The sequence below is a fragment of the Schistocerca gregaria genome, chromosome 1, assembly GCF_023897955.1.
Source record: "Schistocerca gregaria isolate iqSchGreg1 chromosome 1, iqSchGreg1.2, whole genome shotgun sequence".
NCBI classification, from domain to species: Eukaryota; Metazoa; Arthropoda; class Insecta; order Orthoptera; family Acrididae; genus Schistocerca; species Schistocerca gregaria.
In genome coordinates this window covers 1,062,917,002-1,062,934,941 of record NC_064920.1, presented here as the reverse complement: position 1 = coordinate 1,062,934,941, position 17,940 = coordinate 1,062,917,002, and the positions used below count along the sequence as shown (strand labels likewise).

At 46.0% G+C, this 17,940-nt stretch overlaps 2 protein-coding genes across 2 annotated transcripts in view; both read left to right on the top strand.

The window, feature by feature from the left end:
• LOC126281329 (uncharacterized) overlaps window positions 1-13,311 on the top strand; it is a 43,963-nt gene extending 30,652 nt beyond the window's left edge. The window contains exon 2 of the mRNA XM_049980193.1: window positions 11,091-13,311. Coding sequence (XP_049836150.1) covers window positions 11,091-11,396 — 306 coding nt within the window. The 3' untranslated portion in view covers window positions 11,397-13,311. The remainder of the gene's footprint in view (window positions 1-11,090) is intronic.
• Window positions 1-17,940, top strand: part of LOC126288157 (microtubule-associated serine/threonine-protein kinase 3-like) — a 424,127-nt gene that overhangs the window by 213,331 nt on the left and 192,856 nt on the right. The window contains exons 2-3 of the mRNA XM_049984894.1: window positions 11,091-11,334; window positions 13,267-13,349. Of these exons, the coding sequence (XP_049840851.1) occupies window positions 11,091-11,334; window positions 13,267-13,349 (327 nt within the window). The remainder of the gene's footprint in view (window positions 1-11,090; window positions 11,335-13,266; window positions 13,350-17,940) is intronic.

Below are 17,940 nucleotides of genomic sequence, written 5' to 3'. Positions count from 1 at the left end.
CTCAGATTTACGCAAAAATAAAATCGTAGTAGATACGAGGGAGAACAATGTTCGAAATTCATCAACGCTTTAAAATAATGTTGCCCTAGACTCAGATTTACGCAAAAATAAAAATTTATGCTGTATCTCGCCGAACATTGCTCGCCCTAGTAGCCTTGAAGCATCAGGGTTTGTATTCCATCTCTAATGACTTCGTGTTCGACAGGACGTCATTGCTTGCTCTCCCTTCCTTACACCAGGTAAGTCCTCTCCAAACCCAATCTGCACACAAAAACCAGTGCAAATGACAGAAATAATTGCAGCTGTCATGTCAAATGTGTAATAAGTGCAATAACTCGATATATTTTGTCCCTTTTCCTGCGAGCGACTACGACGTAATTCCCGTCAAAACCACAGAGACGCTAATGATACGAAGTCTCCATTCGAAACATCTTGACACATTAAACTGCGTATTGGACAAGGATAGCGCGTGGAAGAAACGTATACTGAGGACGGACACGATATGTCAGTCCATAGGAGCACATGTACGAAAGGAATGGTTCCGGGTTCGTGTCTTAGTGCAGGGTAGAGTTTTAATTTGTGAGGAAATTTCGAAACAGTCCAGACTGCGCTGCAGAGAGAGAGATAGAGTGTGATTCTTTCTGAGGCCTCTACTTATACTCCGCCATGACCGAGCGACTCACAGAGGCCTCTCACCTGTGGTCTCTGACGTCACTGGAGGAATGCGCAGGCACGAAACCACGGTTTGCTCGCGAATGAATCAGCCGCTCGTCCGTGGCATACTTCTGGGAGACGGCGCTTACGCGGCGCTGGTGAAGAGTTCCGTTAACCTCTGGAGGACCACCACCTGCTGCACAACGACTTTTCTTGATGATCGGACACTTGATTCGCTGCGCAAGAACGCCAGCTTGAAAAAACGAATTTCTGTCCGAATGGATGGCTCCTTGTTTTATTTCCTTCAGTCTGTCGTTTGGTGCGGCAGTTCCTCATCTCTGAACACGTTTTAAACACTAACGCCACCGTTTATTCTGCTATATACTCCAGTCTTTGCAGTCCACAGCTGTTTTTAGCCCATTTACTGCACCTTTCAGTTTTAAATTGCATGGTGACTTAACTTCTCTTGCAGAAGCGTACCGAATTGAAGCTCTTTTTCTGAAATGCATATGCCTCGTGCCTCGACTAATGTGGCTTTTTCGAGGCCTGACGACACCTATAAAAATACTTACATGTGTCTGATTTCTGCCGAAAAGACGAAAATAAAGTAAACGATCAGCCGACCGAAAATGTAGAGAGAACCGGAGGGGGGGGGGGGGGGGGAGGGGGGAGATAGAAAATATGCTGATACTCGGGTATTTATATTCTATATTTCTATATGATGTGTATTTATTTAAGAATCTACACAATACGTTAGATATGCAACCATGTGGTATAACACACACAAATGTGTTTAAAGTGGACACTTCGAGAAACATAAGATGAAGTTTAACAACTAAATATTAATTCCCAGCCTGTTATTGCTTGTTTTTAACAATCTGTAGTACGGAATTTAAAAACCAGTAACCCAAACCCCTATCCTTTAATCCTTGAGTCCGAACAATATAAAGAAATTAATTTTCAATTGTTCACAAGACTGACCTTTATCGTCATAGTAAGCAACAAATACAAAAAGAAACTGGCAAAAAGTAAACAGTCAATTATTTTGTGGAGGTGGTTTCACTTTGGAAAACAATTTTAAAATTGAAACTTCCTGGCAGATTAAAACTGTGTGCCCGACCGAGACTCGAACTCGGGACCTTTGCCTTTCGCGGGCAAGTGCTCTACCAACTTTTTTTTTTTTTTTTTTTTTTTTTTTTTTTTTTTCATTATTACGCTACTAGACACATATAACCCTTAAGTGAAATTAAATTAAGGAGAAGTATGGTCAAAACCAAATTACAAGTTAAACACATTTGGAAATAGAAGCTGTTGTGGACCAAGACCAATTTCTATTTTCATGACAGATAAAATTATTAAGAGATTAAAGAAACTCAGTGCACTTGCAAGTATCACATGTTGCATGATAAAAGACTTTCTCTTTCAAGATACAAGATAGTGCATGACCAATGAAATACAACATAACTGTCCACATGTTACAGGTCCCACACACAAGTTACAGGTCGCAATGATCCGTCGCAAGGGCAACCAATTGTTTTGGAGATTGCATGTGTGTGGACAAATCACAGCAATTGGTCACTGATTGCATGCAAAGCCCAGACAGTTTGATGGACTGCATACAATTGCCACTTGTAAAGGGCCCCACATATGAGCGACAATTTGCAGTGAGCCGTCACATGCAATGTCGCTGCCATCGATTGCTTGCCTCACCACGCATGACTGATTTTTCAAGCAATCTCAACCAGTGTTACCAGTGCCACAGTATGGCGAAATGGAAACAGAATTACTGTGTTTAGTGGCAGCAATCAATGTGCTGCTCGAGTCTATTAATATTATATGAATGCGGATGTTGGACATATCGAAAAGAACAGACACCACATGAGATTTGGAGATGTGATACGTAGTAGTAAATTGAAGCATGGGGGGAGAAAGGAAAGCAAACGAAAATGGAAAGGAAAATGGACAGAAAAGGAAAGGAAATAAGAAAGGAAAGGAATGGATAGGAAAGGAAAAAGGAAAGGAACATAACAGAAGTAATGATATCAGCTGCATCAGGACTTTGTGTGGAATCAACAGTGATGAGTGAAAAATGTGCACCATACTGGGACTTTTTTTTTTTTTTAATCAAAGACGCTACCCTTTTTTTTTTCCAAAGACGCTACCCTTTTTTTTATCAAAGACGCTACCCCCCCCCCTTTTTTTTTTTTTTTTTTTTTTTTTTTTTTTTTTTTTTTTTTTTGGAGAACAAAGTTTATTTACCACAACATAACAGTATCACAGTGGTATCAACACATGTATTCAGACAACAAAAACAAGTTCCTAGGCAATAGCCTTGATTTAAATAAAATTAAACAGTAAAATGAACTAGAATAGTACAATGAATTTATAGATTGGAGCGACTGGTGATTACCCTGTGAAATTTTGTCAATAAAGCATTTTTATAAGTTTTTTTTAAATGTTTAAAGGGAATTATAGGAATTAAAGAAAACGCCCTCCTGGCAGAACAGACAAAGCAGCATCCGCGTCCCGCCAACTTGTGGGTAGACGCACACCGAATCCCAAGGCAGTCAAGCATGTTCCAGGCACGTCTTCACGAAGAATATTGCATTTTCCGGTACATGGGACTGAGTCCTGGTATTACACACTCTCATTGAAGTCATCTTCTCATACCTGGGACACCCCAGCTGCAGGGGGGATCGAAGAAGGCACTACCCAAAAAGTTGGCATAGTACTGACGGTATCGCGGATGGTGCATGAGAAAAGTAAAGCGATCTTGCAGGAATGTCCAAAAATCAAGAACACTCTTATCACCTTCATGGAACAAATAAGAGATCGAGAGACCTTTTATCCAGATCACAGCGTTGGTCTTCGTACTTGGGAAGTATGTCTCATCTGGGAACAGAAGAGATTTCGGTGTAATGGCATGGGGAGCCGTACGTAGAAGAAAGGCAAGCATCTTCTGAATCAGCTGCCACACCTCTGCAGAAGATCCACACATCAGTCGATGTTCGTCCGTATCAAGCGTTTGACAGCGAGGACACAGCGGCGAATCTGTCATTTTTATGGCATGTAGACGAAGTTGTGTCATGTATTTTCCATTAACGACCAAATACCAGGTCGCACGTGCGCTCGTGTCTAGGTATATATGGTGTACAGAACGCCATACCAAGGGCCATGCGATCGTAGGATATCGCCTTTCCACAACATTCCGAGTGTGATTTCTCATCATGATTCGGTAAACATCACGTGTCATAGGGGGTCTGGTACTAGGCAAGTCGGCATGGACATAACTGTATTCGATGAAAAAGGTCCGGATATGTGAGAGAGGGGAAGAAATATGGGCTACTGCAACGGGTGCCACTCGAGAGGGAGGGGCCACTTCATCAATCAGGCTTCCCGATAATCCGTTTCGGCGGCGGATCCACGATTTAACCATCGTACTTACATAAAGGGCAGCTGCTCTCGCTCGGACGTTGACAAGGCCGAGGCCGCCATCTCCAGGAGGAAGTGTCAGCGTGTCGTAGCGGACTTTGAAGATAAGACCCGCGCTAACAAAGTAGCCGAACGCCGCCTGAAGTCTGTGTGCCATTGCCTTTGGCATCGGTAAAATCTGTGCTAAATGGGGTAGTCGCGAGACTAGATGAGTGTTAACAAAATCCACCCTTTGTAACATGTCCAATGCTCTCAGGAGGTTGCCACGAACGTTCGTGCGGATAGCTTGAAGCAGGCGTTTGTAGTTAAATGAGATCGTGCGCTGTATATCACGCGTGAAGGTGATCCCCAAACATTTGAGCTTGTCCACTAATGGCAATGGTGCCACACTCTCAGCTGGAAGGCCTCTACCGACGGACATAGCACTAGATTTCGTCAGGTTCACACGGCTGCCCGCAGCAGCCCCGTACTGGTTGATCCACGCCAGTGCCTCTCGCACTTCATCCTCCGATAGAACCAAGAACACCAAGTCATCTGCATAGGCGCGGCAGATGAAAGAAGTCCCCCTCATTGTTATGCCCGTCAACCGGCTCCTCAAACCGTGTAATAGTGGCTCAAGGGCAATGGCGAAAAGCAGCATCGACAGCGGACATCCTTGACGGACCGACCGCATGACGTTAATAGGGCCCGCCACACGGCCATTGACCAGCACCCGCGACGTGGCACCTCGGAGAAGCCGCAAGACGAGGTGTATAAACCTGTGGGGAAAGGCCATCCGTCGAAGTACGTTTTCGAGAAAGTCATGACTCACTCTATCAAAGGCGTGGTCGAAGTCCACTGTCACTAAGGCACCACGACTGCGACAGGTCATGGTCAGGGCTATAACGTCACGGTAATCGCTGAGTGCCGTCTGAATGTTACTATCACCTCCAAAGCACGTTTGATCCAGAGAGATAACTTGAGGGACGACGCGCCTAATGCGAGCGCCAAGAATCCGGGTAAAAATCTTGAAGTCACAATTTAACATGGTCAGCGGCCGATAATGTTCCACTCCTCGACCTCCCGATGGCTTGGGGATCGGGATAAGCAAGCCTTCTACGAATTCGGGTGGGAGAGGAAAGTCAGGGTTCATCAGTTCTTCATACATCGCAGTCCAGCGTGAGCCCATGATGTCATGAAATGTGCGGTAAAACTCCAGCGGGAACCCATCTGGACCTGGGGCTTTGTTTGCCGCACCCTTATGAAGAGCATCGGCGACGTCATCAGCCGTAATTGTCGCCGTGAGAATCTCCGCAGCAGACTCGTCCAGGGTATCTGTCAAGGAACGGAGGACATCAGACGTTACCGCCACGTTCCGGTCCTCTGCTGCATAGAACTCGTTGTAGTGATCCACAAAGGCTCTTACGATATCATTCTGGGACGTCAATCGACGACCATCTGGCATGTCGAGGGCGTTGATCAACTTTCTACGACACCGCTGCTTCTCTCGGATAACATGATGCATGGACGGGAGCTCTCCTGGTACACATTCGTGACATCTTGCGCGTACTACTGTGCCTTCAAGGCGGTGACGCATAAGAGAAATTATCTTCGCCTTAATACGTTGAATTTCAACCTGTCGTTGAACTGAGGGGGCAAGGTTTGAGAGTTCCCGGAGAATTGTGAAATAGTATTCCATGGTATGTCGGTGCCATAACATTTTATCGCGACCGTAATTCATCATAGAACGACGTAAAGCAGGCTTGGCGCAGTCGATCCACCACCGAAGTGTTGAAGGATACGCTGGAAGGCGTCTCACACAGTTGTTCCACGTCGTCTCTACGACCTGCCTAAATTCCGGATCCTTGAGATGGGCCACATTCAGCTTCCACAGGCCTCGACCGCGCCACACCTTCTGCCTCTGGAGCGAAACAGTGCAAATGTAGGCGATATGGTCGGAAAAGGCGGTAGGCCATAACTCAGCGTCAAGCGTGGCAGTTACGAGTCCTGGGGACACGTAGACACGGTCAAGACGACTTGCTGAATGGCTGGTGACGTACGTATATCCAGGCCGATCGCCATGCACGCGGTCCCAAGTATCGGTGAGTTTCAGTTCATGCACAAGCAGCTTGAGTTCCTGGCATGTGGTGAAATGGGGATGTTGGTCCTTTTGGGATAACACACAATTGAAGTCGCCGCCAAGAACAATATGGTCGTAGCGTCCGACAAACAAAGGAGCGATCTGTTCTGAATAGAATCGCGACCGCTCCCGTCGCTTGGCCGTGCCCGAGGGAGCGTAAACATTGATGACTCGAACACCGTGGAAAGTCACAGCAAGACCCCTAGCCGATGGTAGGTAAATCACGTCATCTACATCAATGCCTTCCTTTAAAAGAATAGCTGTCCCACTGCCACCGTCGGCACACGGCGTGAGGTAGGAAACATAGCCATAGACATTAGGAAACGTCGCCAGGCGAACTTCCTGCAAAAGGGCAACATCTAGGTCCGACGCCCTCAACATATCACGGAGCAATTGTAGTTTGACAGGGGTGCCAATGGTGTTGACATTGATGGAGCCAATCCTGTAAGCTTGTTGTAGAATTGGGACTACAGGGACGCTCATGGAGGCACGAAGAGCAGCAGCGAACAAGAATGTTGTCCCAGTAGGCTGCACATCCCCATCCTGTAACCCTGTCGATTAGGAGTCGTGGGCTGGAGCAGCGGCATTCGCGGCTGTCTCACTAGTTGGTGTTTCGTCGGCTACATCGTCAGACCACGCAAGGGTGCGTGGATGGTGTGCGTCCAGTGGAGTACCAGCAGAGTCCGAAGGCAGTGTCACGTCGGTGGTGGAAGAGTTGTCCTGGCTCAGCTGTTGTTCAACGTCCATAGGTACAGCGCCTGGTGCATGCAAGGATGGTTGTACGTCCGACGGAGTGCAAGTTGGTGCTTCCACCATAGATTCGTCCTTCGCAGGAACAACTTGATAATTTTGATCTTCATCGTCTTGAGACTGCGTCCTGCAGGTGTCAGACGGGGCGATCCGCCGTTTCCGACGTCTCTTCGGCGACCGTTGCTTGCGCACGTGATCTTCAGTGTCCGAAGACGCCTGGGGATCCGGATGTTCAGACACAAAAGCATCGGTAGGCACAATCATGGAGTCAAGGGCCATCCTCTGTCCTTGAGATTGCTCACCACTGCACACGTCGGGAGGAGGAGGCAAGGGCGTTGGTCCGTCCGCAACAGCCTGAGGCAGTACCGGAGACGACGATGTACCAGTAGTAGGAGCCAGTGGTGTTCGCGGTCGGGGGTCGCTATGGAGAGCTTCGACAAACGTCAGCGGTAGCGACGTCGGAGCGGTCGTGGCCGGCAGGTCCCCAGGCGGTAACTGTGTGATTCTGCGCTGCAGACAGCTGGAACGGAGGTGTCCTTCTTTGCCACATCCCGAGCATGTCTTCGGCTGTCCATCATAAATAATAATTGCACGGCAGCCACCAATATATAAGTAGGACGGCACATGTTTGGTTAGTTCTATGCGGATCTGCCGTACTCCATTGAGAACCGGGTATGTAGTGAACTGAACCCACTTCTCAGCTGTGTGGCTAATCACTTTTCCATATGGATGGAATGCAGATACCACTACCTCTGAAGGCACCTCGAAAGGGAGTTCAAAAACACGTATCGTGCGCAGTCCAAGTCCCGCATGTTCCACAGTTACGTCACCGATGTGTCCATCAGAGTGACGGAACTTAAGACCACTTCGAGTTGCATCTAGAATTTTTTCACATATGTCTTCGTTGACCAATTTCACGTATACCACACTGCTCACTATAGAAAGGTGGATGCCAACAAGATCGTTGCAGTCAATCTTGACTTCATCTCTGATAAACTGTTCGATTTCCAGTGCTTTTGGTCGGGCATATTCAGGTGCAAAGCTAATCTTCAGTGTCGATTTTCGGTGGGCATAAGCCATTCTCTGTCGAATGAAATATAGCGCGCTAAGACGGCAGAATCACGTAAACAACTCCGCGAGCGAGCTGCGCGGCGAGGACGTAAACAAGACGTCCGTGCCGCTAGCGTGCTGAAAGGCGACTTCCAACTGAGATACCGAAGCACGACTCACGCCCGGTACTCACAGCTTTACTTCTGCCAGTATCCGTCTCCTACCTTCCAAACTTTACAGAGTCTCGGTCGGGCACACAGTTTTAATCTGCTAGGAAGTTTCATATCAGCGCATACTCCGCTGCAGAGTGAAAATCTCATTCTGGAATTTTAAAATGTTTCACAGAATTAACCTTCATTTTCGTAGTAAGCGACGAATACAAGAAGAAATTGGCAAAAAATAAATAACGAGTTGTTATAAGGAGGTGGATTCATTCTGGAAGCACTGGGACATAAATTCTTTAACCACTGATCATATCACGAAATATTTTTGAAAGCAAATTCGCAATTTTGCTGGACACGATCTCACATCTCGAAACCTCAGTAAACCCACAATGCCTAAAACAAATTACTTTCCTAAAGACAAGAAAAATGGACCTAAAATGTAGTAAATTTATATAAAAACCACATACTCCTCCAGTGTTTTCATTTCGAGCCTACTCATAAAAGCAGTAGTACAAACTCAAATTCACGTACAGTACCTTTCGACACACGTACTTTCAGTGTAAACGATCTCTTCAATATGATCACTGTAAAAAAAAACAACACATGTTACAATCTTCTAGCACCATCTCTACGCCTACTGTTACTTTGGAAGCTGTAAGTGAATGCTACAATGTACTACATTCGTAGGAGTACCTCAGAGTATCACTAGATGTGTCTGTCTGGCAAGAGCATATGTGGTGTCATGCGAAAGGTACTAGTAGTTCAAAACAAAAATTAATAAAATGGTTAAAGAATCAATCTCCACTAGATGAATTATGTTTAAAGTTTATGGGAAGTCGCAAAGTACTCTTATTCTAAGACGTTGCATGAATATAGTCTCAATAATTTACGCACCTTGAGTTACGCTACCTTAAGACGTACTCATAGTTCCTAACTTTGATACTTGTCTCCTAGTGTTACAATTTTAACGTAAGGTTTTACTTCTTAATAAGCAGATTATGGCAGCATTTCAAGTGAAGTTTTTGTTGCCTCTTCGAGACAGTCAGACAGGCTAGCTGTAAATCGGAAATTGTGTTTGTAGGGTCATTACAGCCGTTTGATAATGCAGTGACGAAAGTCGTGGGATTCCACCTAACATCGTGTCGGACCTCCTGTTGGCTGGCGTAGCGCAGCAGCCCGACGTGGCATGGACAAGTCTTTGGAAATCCCCTGCACAAATATTGAGCCATACTGCTGCTATAGCCGTCCATAATTGCGAAAGTATTGTAGGCGCAGGATTTTGTGCATAAACTGACCTGTGGATTATGTTCGCATATATGTCAGATAGGCTTAACATCGAGAGATCTTGGCAGCCAAATCATTCTCTAGAATTGTCCAGAATGTTCTACAAGCCGATCGCGAACAATTGTGGCTCGGTGACATGGCACATTCTCATCTATAACATGAAGTCCATGGCTGCAATGGTCTCCAAGTATCCGAACATAACCATTTCTAGTGAATGATCGGTTCACTTGGACCAGAGCAGCCAGTTCATGCCATGTAAACGCAGCCCACACCATTATGGAGCCACCACCAGCTTGCAGAGCGCCTTGTTGACAACTTCGTGGGGTCGGCGCGACATTCGAACCATAGCAACAGCTCTTACCAGCTGAAATGGGACTAATCGCCGGCCGAGGTGGCCGAGCGGTTCTAGCCGCTACAGTCTGGAATCGCGCGACCACTACGGTCGCAGGTTCGAATCCTGCCTGGGGGATGGGTGCGTGTGATGTCCTTAGGTTAGTTACGTTTAAGTAGTTCTAAGTTCTATGGGACTGATGACCTTAGAATTGAGTCCCATAGTGCTCAGAGCCTTTTTTTTGGGGGGGGGGGGGGGGGACTAATCTAAACAGTTGTCTATAGAGTGCAACCGATATGGTCACGAGCCTAGGAGAGGCACTGCGGGCGATGTCGTGGTGTTATCAAAGACACTTGCGTCAGTGGTCTATTGCCATAGCCCATTAACTCCAGACGTCGCCTCACTGCCCTAACGGATACGTTTCACATTGATTTCTACGGCTATTTCACACAGTGTTGCTTGTGTGTTAGTACCATCAACTCTAGGCAAATTTCGCTGCTCTCGGTCGTTAAGTGAAGGCCGTCGGCCACTGCGCTGCCTGCGGTGAGAGGTAATGCCAGACCGAGCGAGGTGGCGCAGTGGTTAGCACACTGGACTCGCATTCGGGAGGACGACGGTTCAATCCCGTCTCCGGCCATCCTGATTTAGGTTTTCCGTGATTTCCCTAAATCGTTTCAGGCATATGCCGGGATGGTTCCTTTGAAAGGGCACGGCCGATTTCCTTCCCCATCCTTCCCTAACCCGAGCTTGCGCTCCATCTCTAATGACCTCGTTGTCGACGGGACGTTAAACACCACTAACCTAACCGTAATGCCAGAAATGTGGTATTGTCGGCACACTATTCACACTGTGGTTCTCTCAACACTGAATCGCCTAATGATTTCCGAAATGGATTGTCCCATGTGTCTAGCTCCAACTAGCATAACACGTTCAAAGTCGTGCTGCCATAATCATGTTGGAAACCTTTTCACATAAATCTCCCTAGTAGATGTGGCAACTCACCTGTGCACTGCGCTTTTACCCTGTGTACGCGATACTACCGTCATCTGTATACACGCGTATCCCTGTCCCATCAATTTTGCGACCTCAATGTGGCTGGTTGCAATTTTCTTTCTCGCTGTTACTTCTGAAAGCAGCTGAGGTGTTCTCTGACACAATGAAGTACGGCAGTGGTGTGCCGGCGCGGCAGCTCGTGGCAGTCCCAGTCCATGTGCGAAGAGTGTGTGTGTGTGTGTGTGTGTGTGTGTGTGTGTGTGTGTGTGCAGTGGCGGCAGAACGTGTGAGTGAGTGTGTGTCCCGTGCCCAGGGCCCGCGCGAAGCGAAGCGACGCCGGAAGCCCCGCGGGAGCGGCCGCCGCGGAATACCAAGCAACGAGCCGGCAGCCCCACCAGCGACCAGCGGAGGCGGCCACGCCGCTGCTAACAGTCAGTGCCTGCCGGGACCCCGCGCCGCGTGTGCCCGCACCCTGCACTCTCTGGAGGCCGCGAAACGCCGGCTGCCGTCCGACGGCGGCGACACCTGGGAACTCAAGTGGCATAATGCGAAGTTCGGTGACTCACCGCCGAGGGACGTGCTGAATCATAAACGTCCGATTAGCTTGTGCATTCAATAGCCTACAACGGCCGCTACCGAATGTTGCAAAAGCAGAGTGAAAACAATAGTGCCTGTGAAGTTATACTTATAAATTCTTCTGTTCTCGTCGTCAGGAGGTCCTAGTGCTGCGAAAGTTACCCTAAAGTGTGGTGCCTTCTGAGGATTGACGTAATGAGGCCGCCGGAACTAAACTTGAGAATTAGTTTTCGATAAACGATTTTTTTTGTTTGTCTTTGCCATAGTTTTTATCAGTGTGGTCACATACTATAGCCAAGAACGTGTGTAACGGGATTCTGACCTGAAACACCACCATAAAAAAAAATGTTAGAGACGCCGAGTATCCTAGACACGTGACCTCGTGCTGTGGTGTGGACATTCCTGAGTTATACCTTTCACCGCTGACGTAAACACGAAGCTTGTGAGCGAGGCGCGATTTAGACGATTTGCATCGCCTCTCGCTAGTAATTAACGCGCAAATGTCTGTTCAGCATAGTTTCCAAAGCGAGTGGCGAATACAGTGACTCACCATTCAGCACCGCACTGTGCGAGAAAGGATCGCTTAGAACAATATTTACTATCTTCCGCCGAAGACTCTTTGCTGCAAAATATTGTACATAGAACGAGAAAAACTGTACTTGTGTTCGTATAGACAATGAACTAGTCATTTCTCTTCCGTGGATTTACGTATTCCTGTCGCATGCTACGTACTGTTACGGACATTAGAGTCATCGTAAAATGTCCATACTTTAATGAGTTCCCACATATAGATTTACAAACTCCGGTCGTAGCATCGAAATTTGTGAATGATGTAATAAAACAACTTTGCTTTAATAATTGACGTCTCTAGTTGTCATCTCAAGTGTTAGTTAGTCGTCCATGGACAGGAGTAAAACATTCTGTATCTCAAAAATTGCAGTAAACACTTCGTTCCTGATGCCAATTATCCAAGGCACTTCAGCTGATTGAATGATAAGGACAAATTTGTATATCTTTCTCCACAGACGTAATTATCAGGTCGTGGGCGAGACGTGGTTTTCGCCAGTAGCGCTATTCAACCAACCTGTAGTCGCCGAATGTCTCTCAAATAAGTCCGCAAACACATTTATTTGTTGGTGATGCCAAGCGTGTAAGAGGCACGTGAGTTGGTGCCGTAATGTGAAGCGATCCGTGCACCGTTCTCCAGTGACGTAATCACGAGCTTCTACGGGCTACGCGAGATTTCGAATATTTGTCGCGCCTCTCGACAGTAATTAACGCACGACTGCGGTTCCATCAGCGCAGAGAATGAGAGGTTAATTAGGAACGAGGGAGTGACGTACAGGCACGTGTGTGTGTGTGTGTGTGTGTGTGTGTGTGTGTTACGCAAGAGAGGTGGTGCAGGTGCTGTGCATGCGTTACCAACTGGGACAACACTGGTACGACACCGAGGAAGCTGAGGCGATGTTGCTGTACAGTTCACCCTCAAGAAGGTGATTAAGTGTGTTCTGAATTCTGCCTATTATGAGACTCGTACGCGAGTACTTGTGAAAGTTGATGGAAAAGCATGTTTAAATATCCGGTGTTAGAGACTATATCGAAGATTCGGTGCTGTTGAACTGCTGAGCCAAAGATTAACAAGCACGCAAGTGATTGGCACTTTGAGAACCACGATTTGACAAATGTGAAACTTTCAGTGTGAAAAATTCGCTAGGTACAGTGTTGGCAAGTTGTGGGCAAAGGCGGTAGAAACAAGTCTCTCGAGGTCCTCTGGTACTGGCGGCGTTATTGCCCATGCGCGGCGAGATGCTAGCGTCGACGGATCACTCAGTCAACTGGGGCACGGAAGCGTGAAGGAAGCAGGTGCTCGTGTGTGTCATGTGCGGCGTGTCCTTGAGGGTCGCCCCTCGCAGCTGAAGGAGGTGTGCGCAGCTGGGAGGATCAGCAGCAGCCGCAGACTGCAGCGATGCTCAAGTTCTGCCGTCGCGACTACTCGGTCAGTGTGCTTTATTATACGCTTTGCTGCGCTGCGCGCGCTCGTTTTCCTAAGAGAACGGCCGGCTGACGCAGGCACAGCAGCAGGTGCGGCCAAGACAAGGCGAGGAGGGCTTCCTGCCGCCAGCAACGGAATTCCCTGGGGCCGCACCTGCTGTCTGCCGCCTACCGCTTCCTTCCCTTGTACCTCCCACTCACGCCCTCACTGCTCGGCCTGTCCACGCTGTGCTCCTCCCCTTCACCTGCTCACATGTCTAGCCACTGTAACACCTACACCACAAATCATATAGAATTGGAAGGAAAGTCAGCATTGGCCGTATTTTGCTGTTTTATTGTCAGCAAAATCGATTTTCGGTCACTTACCAGGAAAGTACTTGGACTCGAACAAACACAAATACACAAAAATCGTGTAAGAAATAATGTAAAGGTCTCTTATTGCACTAGTGATACTCCCGCATCTGCAAAACTCTGCAGTCGTCCGTTAGAGGCCTCTGCGTATGCCATGCCGCATTGCACACTGACCTGCCGTTACGCCAGTCGTGACCGGTAGGGACGAAAAAAATGGCTCTGAGCACTATGGGACTTAACTTCTGAGGTCATCAGTCCCCTAGAACTTAGAACTACTTAAACCTAACTAACCTAAGGACATCACACACATCCATGCCCGAGGCAGGATTCGAACCTGCGATCGTAGCGGTCGCGCGATTCCAAACTGTAGCCGTAGAACCACTCGGCCACACCGGCTGGCACCAGTGGGGACGGTGCAGTATGCTTCTGAAGTTGCATTTTGTGACATTATTTGTGTATTGAAGCGTCAGATGGCTCAGCGATTGGTAATCAATCCTGCTAATTATTGCGACTGGTTGAGATGAAGTTACGAAGAATCCTCCTTCGTGAAGATGGTATTAGTGTAGAAGAAGAATTATTCGCATGTTTTCTGGTGTCTATTATAGTACAGAAATATGAGCATAAGTTAGAAACAGATACTCTTGTAACACTAACACATAATAATGATGATAGGGATGATAATGACGAACAACTCATTGCAAACGGTAGTGCTACGGCAAATGCGGGAAGAGGCGATGGAAGCAGTGACAGTGAATACCAACAATCTCCCAAGAAGAAGGTTAAAGTTGCAAGTATCATCACGACGTTTAATGACAACACACTGGAGAACATGTACGATGATTATTACGTCAGAGGTTTCGACACATACGACAAGCTTCTGAAAAGATACCCTAAACTGAAGTCTAAAAGCAATATTAAAAACATACTGGAGTAAATGGAAAAGAAAAGAGAAGGCAATACTGTTTGCAAAGGAAATCGAACACTGCTGTTCAAGACCATCAAGGAGCGTGTAATGGCGAAATACGATAAAGCACGAGAATGCGGTTCCGCCGTTCATTATTGGCATTCACAACGTTGGCCATTGGACGTAGCCAGAAATCTCGGGTGTACAAACTTTACAGCTTCAATAGGATTTATTACTAATTTGAAAAAGGAGTTTAGGATAACATCACGCCGTATCACTATGCTCCAAGCACGAAAAGATAAGGATGACGAAGAACAGCTGATTGAAAAAGCTCAAACGTTTGTTGCTGACGTCAATGAGCATATCATGAGAGAAAACATCGATATTAATTCTGTATGGAACTGTGATCAGAGTCAGTTCAACTATGAACTTTCTTGTGACAGAACACTATCCATGAAAGCGGAGAGAAACACTGTCGCGATTTTGCAATCAGTTAACTGTGCAACACATAGTTACACGATCGATGTTGCTATATCAATGGACGGACGATTGGCATACAAACTCTATATTTGCTTCCAAGAATCCAGTGGAAAGTTTGGACCCCGCGTTCAAGGAAAATAGAAACTAGGTGCCCTCCAAATGTCGTCGTCGATGCAAGTGTGAGTGGGAAGATGACGAGACAACATCTGAAGACGTTTTTTCTGTCAGTTTTGAATCCACATTTGTCGAGAAAGTCATTAGTACTTTGTGACTCCTGGTCTGAACATAAGGATGAACGAGTACTACTGGAAGCATCTGGCGGAAAACATGTAGGTTTAAAAATCATTCCGCCTAAAACTACAAAATATGCACAACCTCTGGATGTGTATTTCTTCAGGAAATATAAAATATATGCCAAGAGAATAACAGTCTTCACTAAACTACGTTCCAGTAATGTTGTTGTTGTTGTGGTCTTCACTCCTGAGACTGGTTTGATGCAGCTCTCCATGCTACTCTATCCTGTGCAGCTTCTTCATCTCCCAGTACCTACTGCAACCTACGTCCTTCTGAACCTGCTTAGTGTATTCATCTCTTGGTCTCCCTCTACGATTTTTACCCTCCACACTGTCCTCCAATCGGAAATTGGTGATCGCTTAATGCCTCAGAACATGTCCTACCAACCGATCCCCTCTTCTGGTCAAGTTGTGCCACAAACTTCTTTTCTCCCCAATTCGATTCAATACTGCCTCATTAGTTACGTGATCTACCCATCTAATCTTCAGCATTCGTCTGTAGCACCACATTTCGAAAGCTTATATTCTCTTCTTGTCCCAACTATTTATCGTCTATGATTCGTTCCAGTAATATGGAGCCGAAATTGCACGACAGATTCTTTACCATGAATATGCATTTTGTCATTTACAATCAGTTATCTGCATGAGTATACAGACCAATGCTTCGTTACGTGTGGCAGAACGCTGGCTACGATAGTGGTGAACCAGTGAATAACTTCAAAAGTGTCACTGACGTGGCGTTCAACGCTGATATTATAGAATGTGCAAATACGCCGTGCGATCAACTTGCATTTCTTCACTGTGCGTTTTGCAGTCATTGCTCGGAGCATTTTATTGACATTCCTCATTTACATTTATAGTTAAGATTGCTGCATTGCGTATGGCGTCTAAAATTAAATCTACAGTGATATCTAGGGCATGACTGCAGAGTTTTGCAGAAAAACGACACCCACCGGCACATTCAGAGGTACATAATGGTCCTGTAACCAAACGTTCATACAGATCTGTTTGTTCGAGCCCAAGTACTTTCCCGGTTAGTGACCATCCCCAGTGCTACAAGTTAAAAATGTTCACATAAAGATCAGAGAGTATAAAACCGAAAATCACAACTGAGTATGAACATAATAGTTGGTAAGAACATACCTGTAATATACAATTAAAATTGGTAGGCACTGGTATCAAGTTATAACCATAAAGTTAGAGCGCTCACATAAACTGAGGCCGCTATTAACATGCACCTGTACAGCAGATCTCGGTGTGACATGGCTTGGAACGCCCTCTATGTGACATGTGTCACGTGAAGACTTAATGTTACTGGTTTTGCAAGATATTAACACAAAAATACCTCTTGTGCATTTGTGACTCATGAAGTAATTCAAATTTAAACTGTACGCAAAAAACATAGCAGACGAAGGGGAAGGAAACATCCAAAATACATTGGCGTATTGTTTTTTTAAAAAGCCAGCTTACGAAACATAAAACAGATCGATAATAAGTTGTCAGAGTGCAGGACAAGTAAAAGAGAAAAAGAAAAGAAAAGAAAAGAAAAGAAAAGAAAGGAAAAGAAAAGGGAAAAGAATAATGTATGAATAACATGAAATGTTTTTTAAAAAACATAGTACCCACCAGCTGGCGGGGAAATTAGAAGTACAACGTTCGTGATTTACGTAAACTGTTACGTTAATACTAAGGAGTCAAATATATAAAAATAGTAATAGTACGAAAATGGCATTACGTAATAATTAAAATGCCGTGAAACACAATATTCATTATAAAAAAGTTTTGAAGGTGTAGAGTAACAATTTTGTTATCATATTTAACGACGCGATGATGTACATATCATTCGTCCCATTTGGACAAGCTAACATATTTTGTAACACTGGTTGAACGCTTCTACACCAGCACTGGGTCAGAACCCACACATACATTCACTGGTTGATAAAACAGTAATAGAATTGCCAAGCAACCGGATTTGAATACTAATAAATACAAATGAAATAGCTTGCACATAACCTCATTAAAGGGAAAGGAACCTCTCGGTCAAGCGACAAATAGAGAAATCCATTTGCAGACAGTCTGTCATGTCCTAACAAGGGATAGAGGGAAGACAAGGGGTTTACAGCTCATCTGCAAATCCCGACCTGTTAGGAGCAATCGCAGAAAACAAACTTCCAGTGAAGGCACTTTGCTTGCTTGGATCAGCGCCAAAGACTGTCACTGGGTATCTGCAAGAGACCCTGGTTTTGGGACACGGTAGTATGTTCGCAGCGGGAGATTCAAGAAACTCATTAACCGTTTTGTGTATGACCTTATCTCTTGTACATTTACGTACCCTTAGCCTGCTCGATTAGCCGAGCGGTCTAATGCACGGCCTTCAAATTTTCAAATGTGTGTGAAATCTTAGGGGTCTTAACTGCTAAGGTCATCAGTCCCTAAGCCTACACACTACTTAACCTAAATTATCCTAAGGACAAACACACACACCCACGCCCGAGGGAGGACTCTAACCTCCGCCGGGACCTGCTGCACAACCCATGGCCGCAGCCCCTAAGACCGCTCGGCTAATC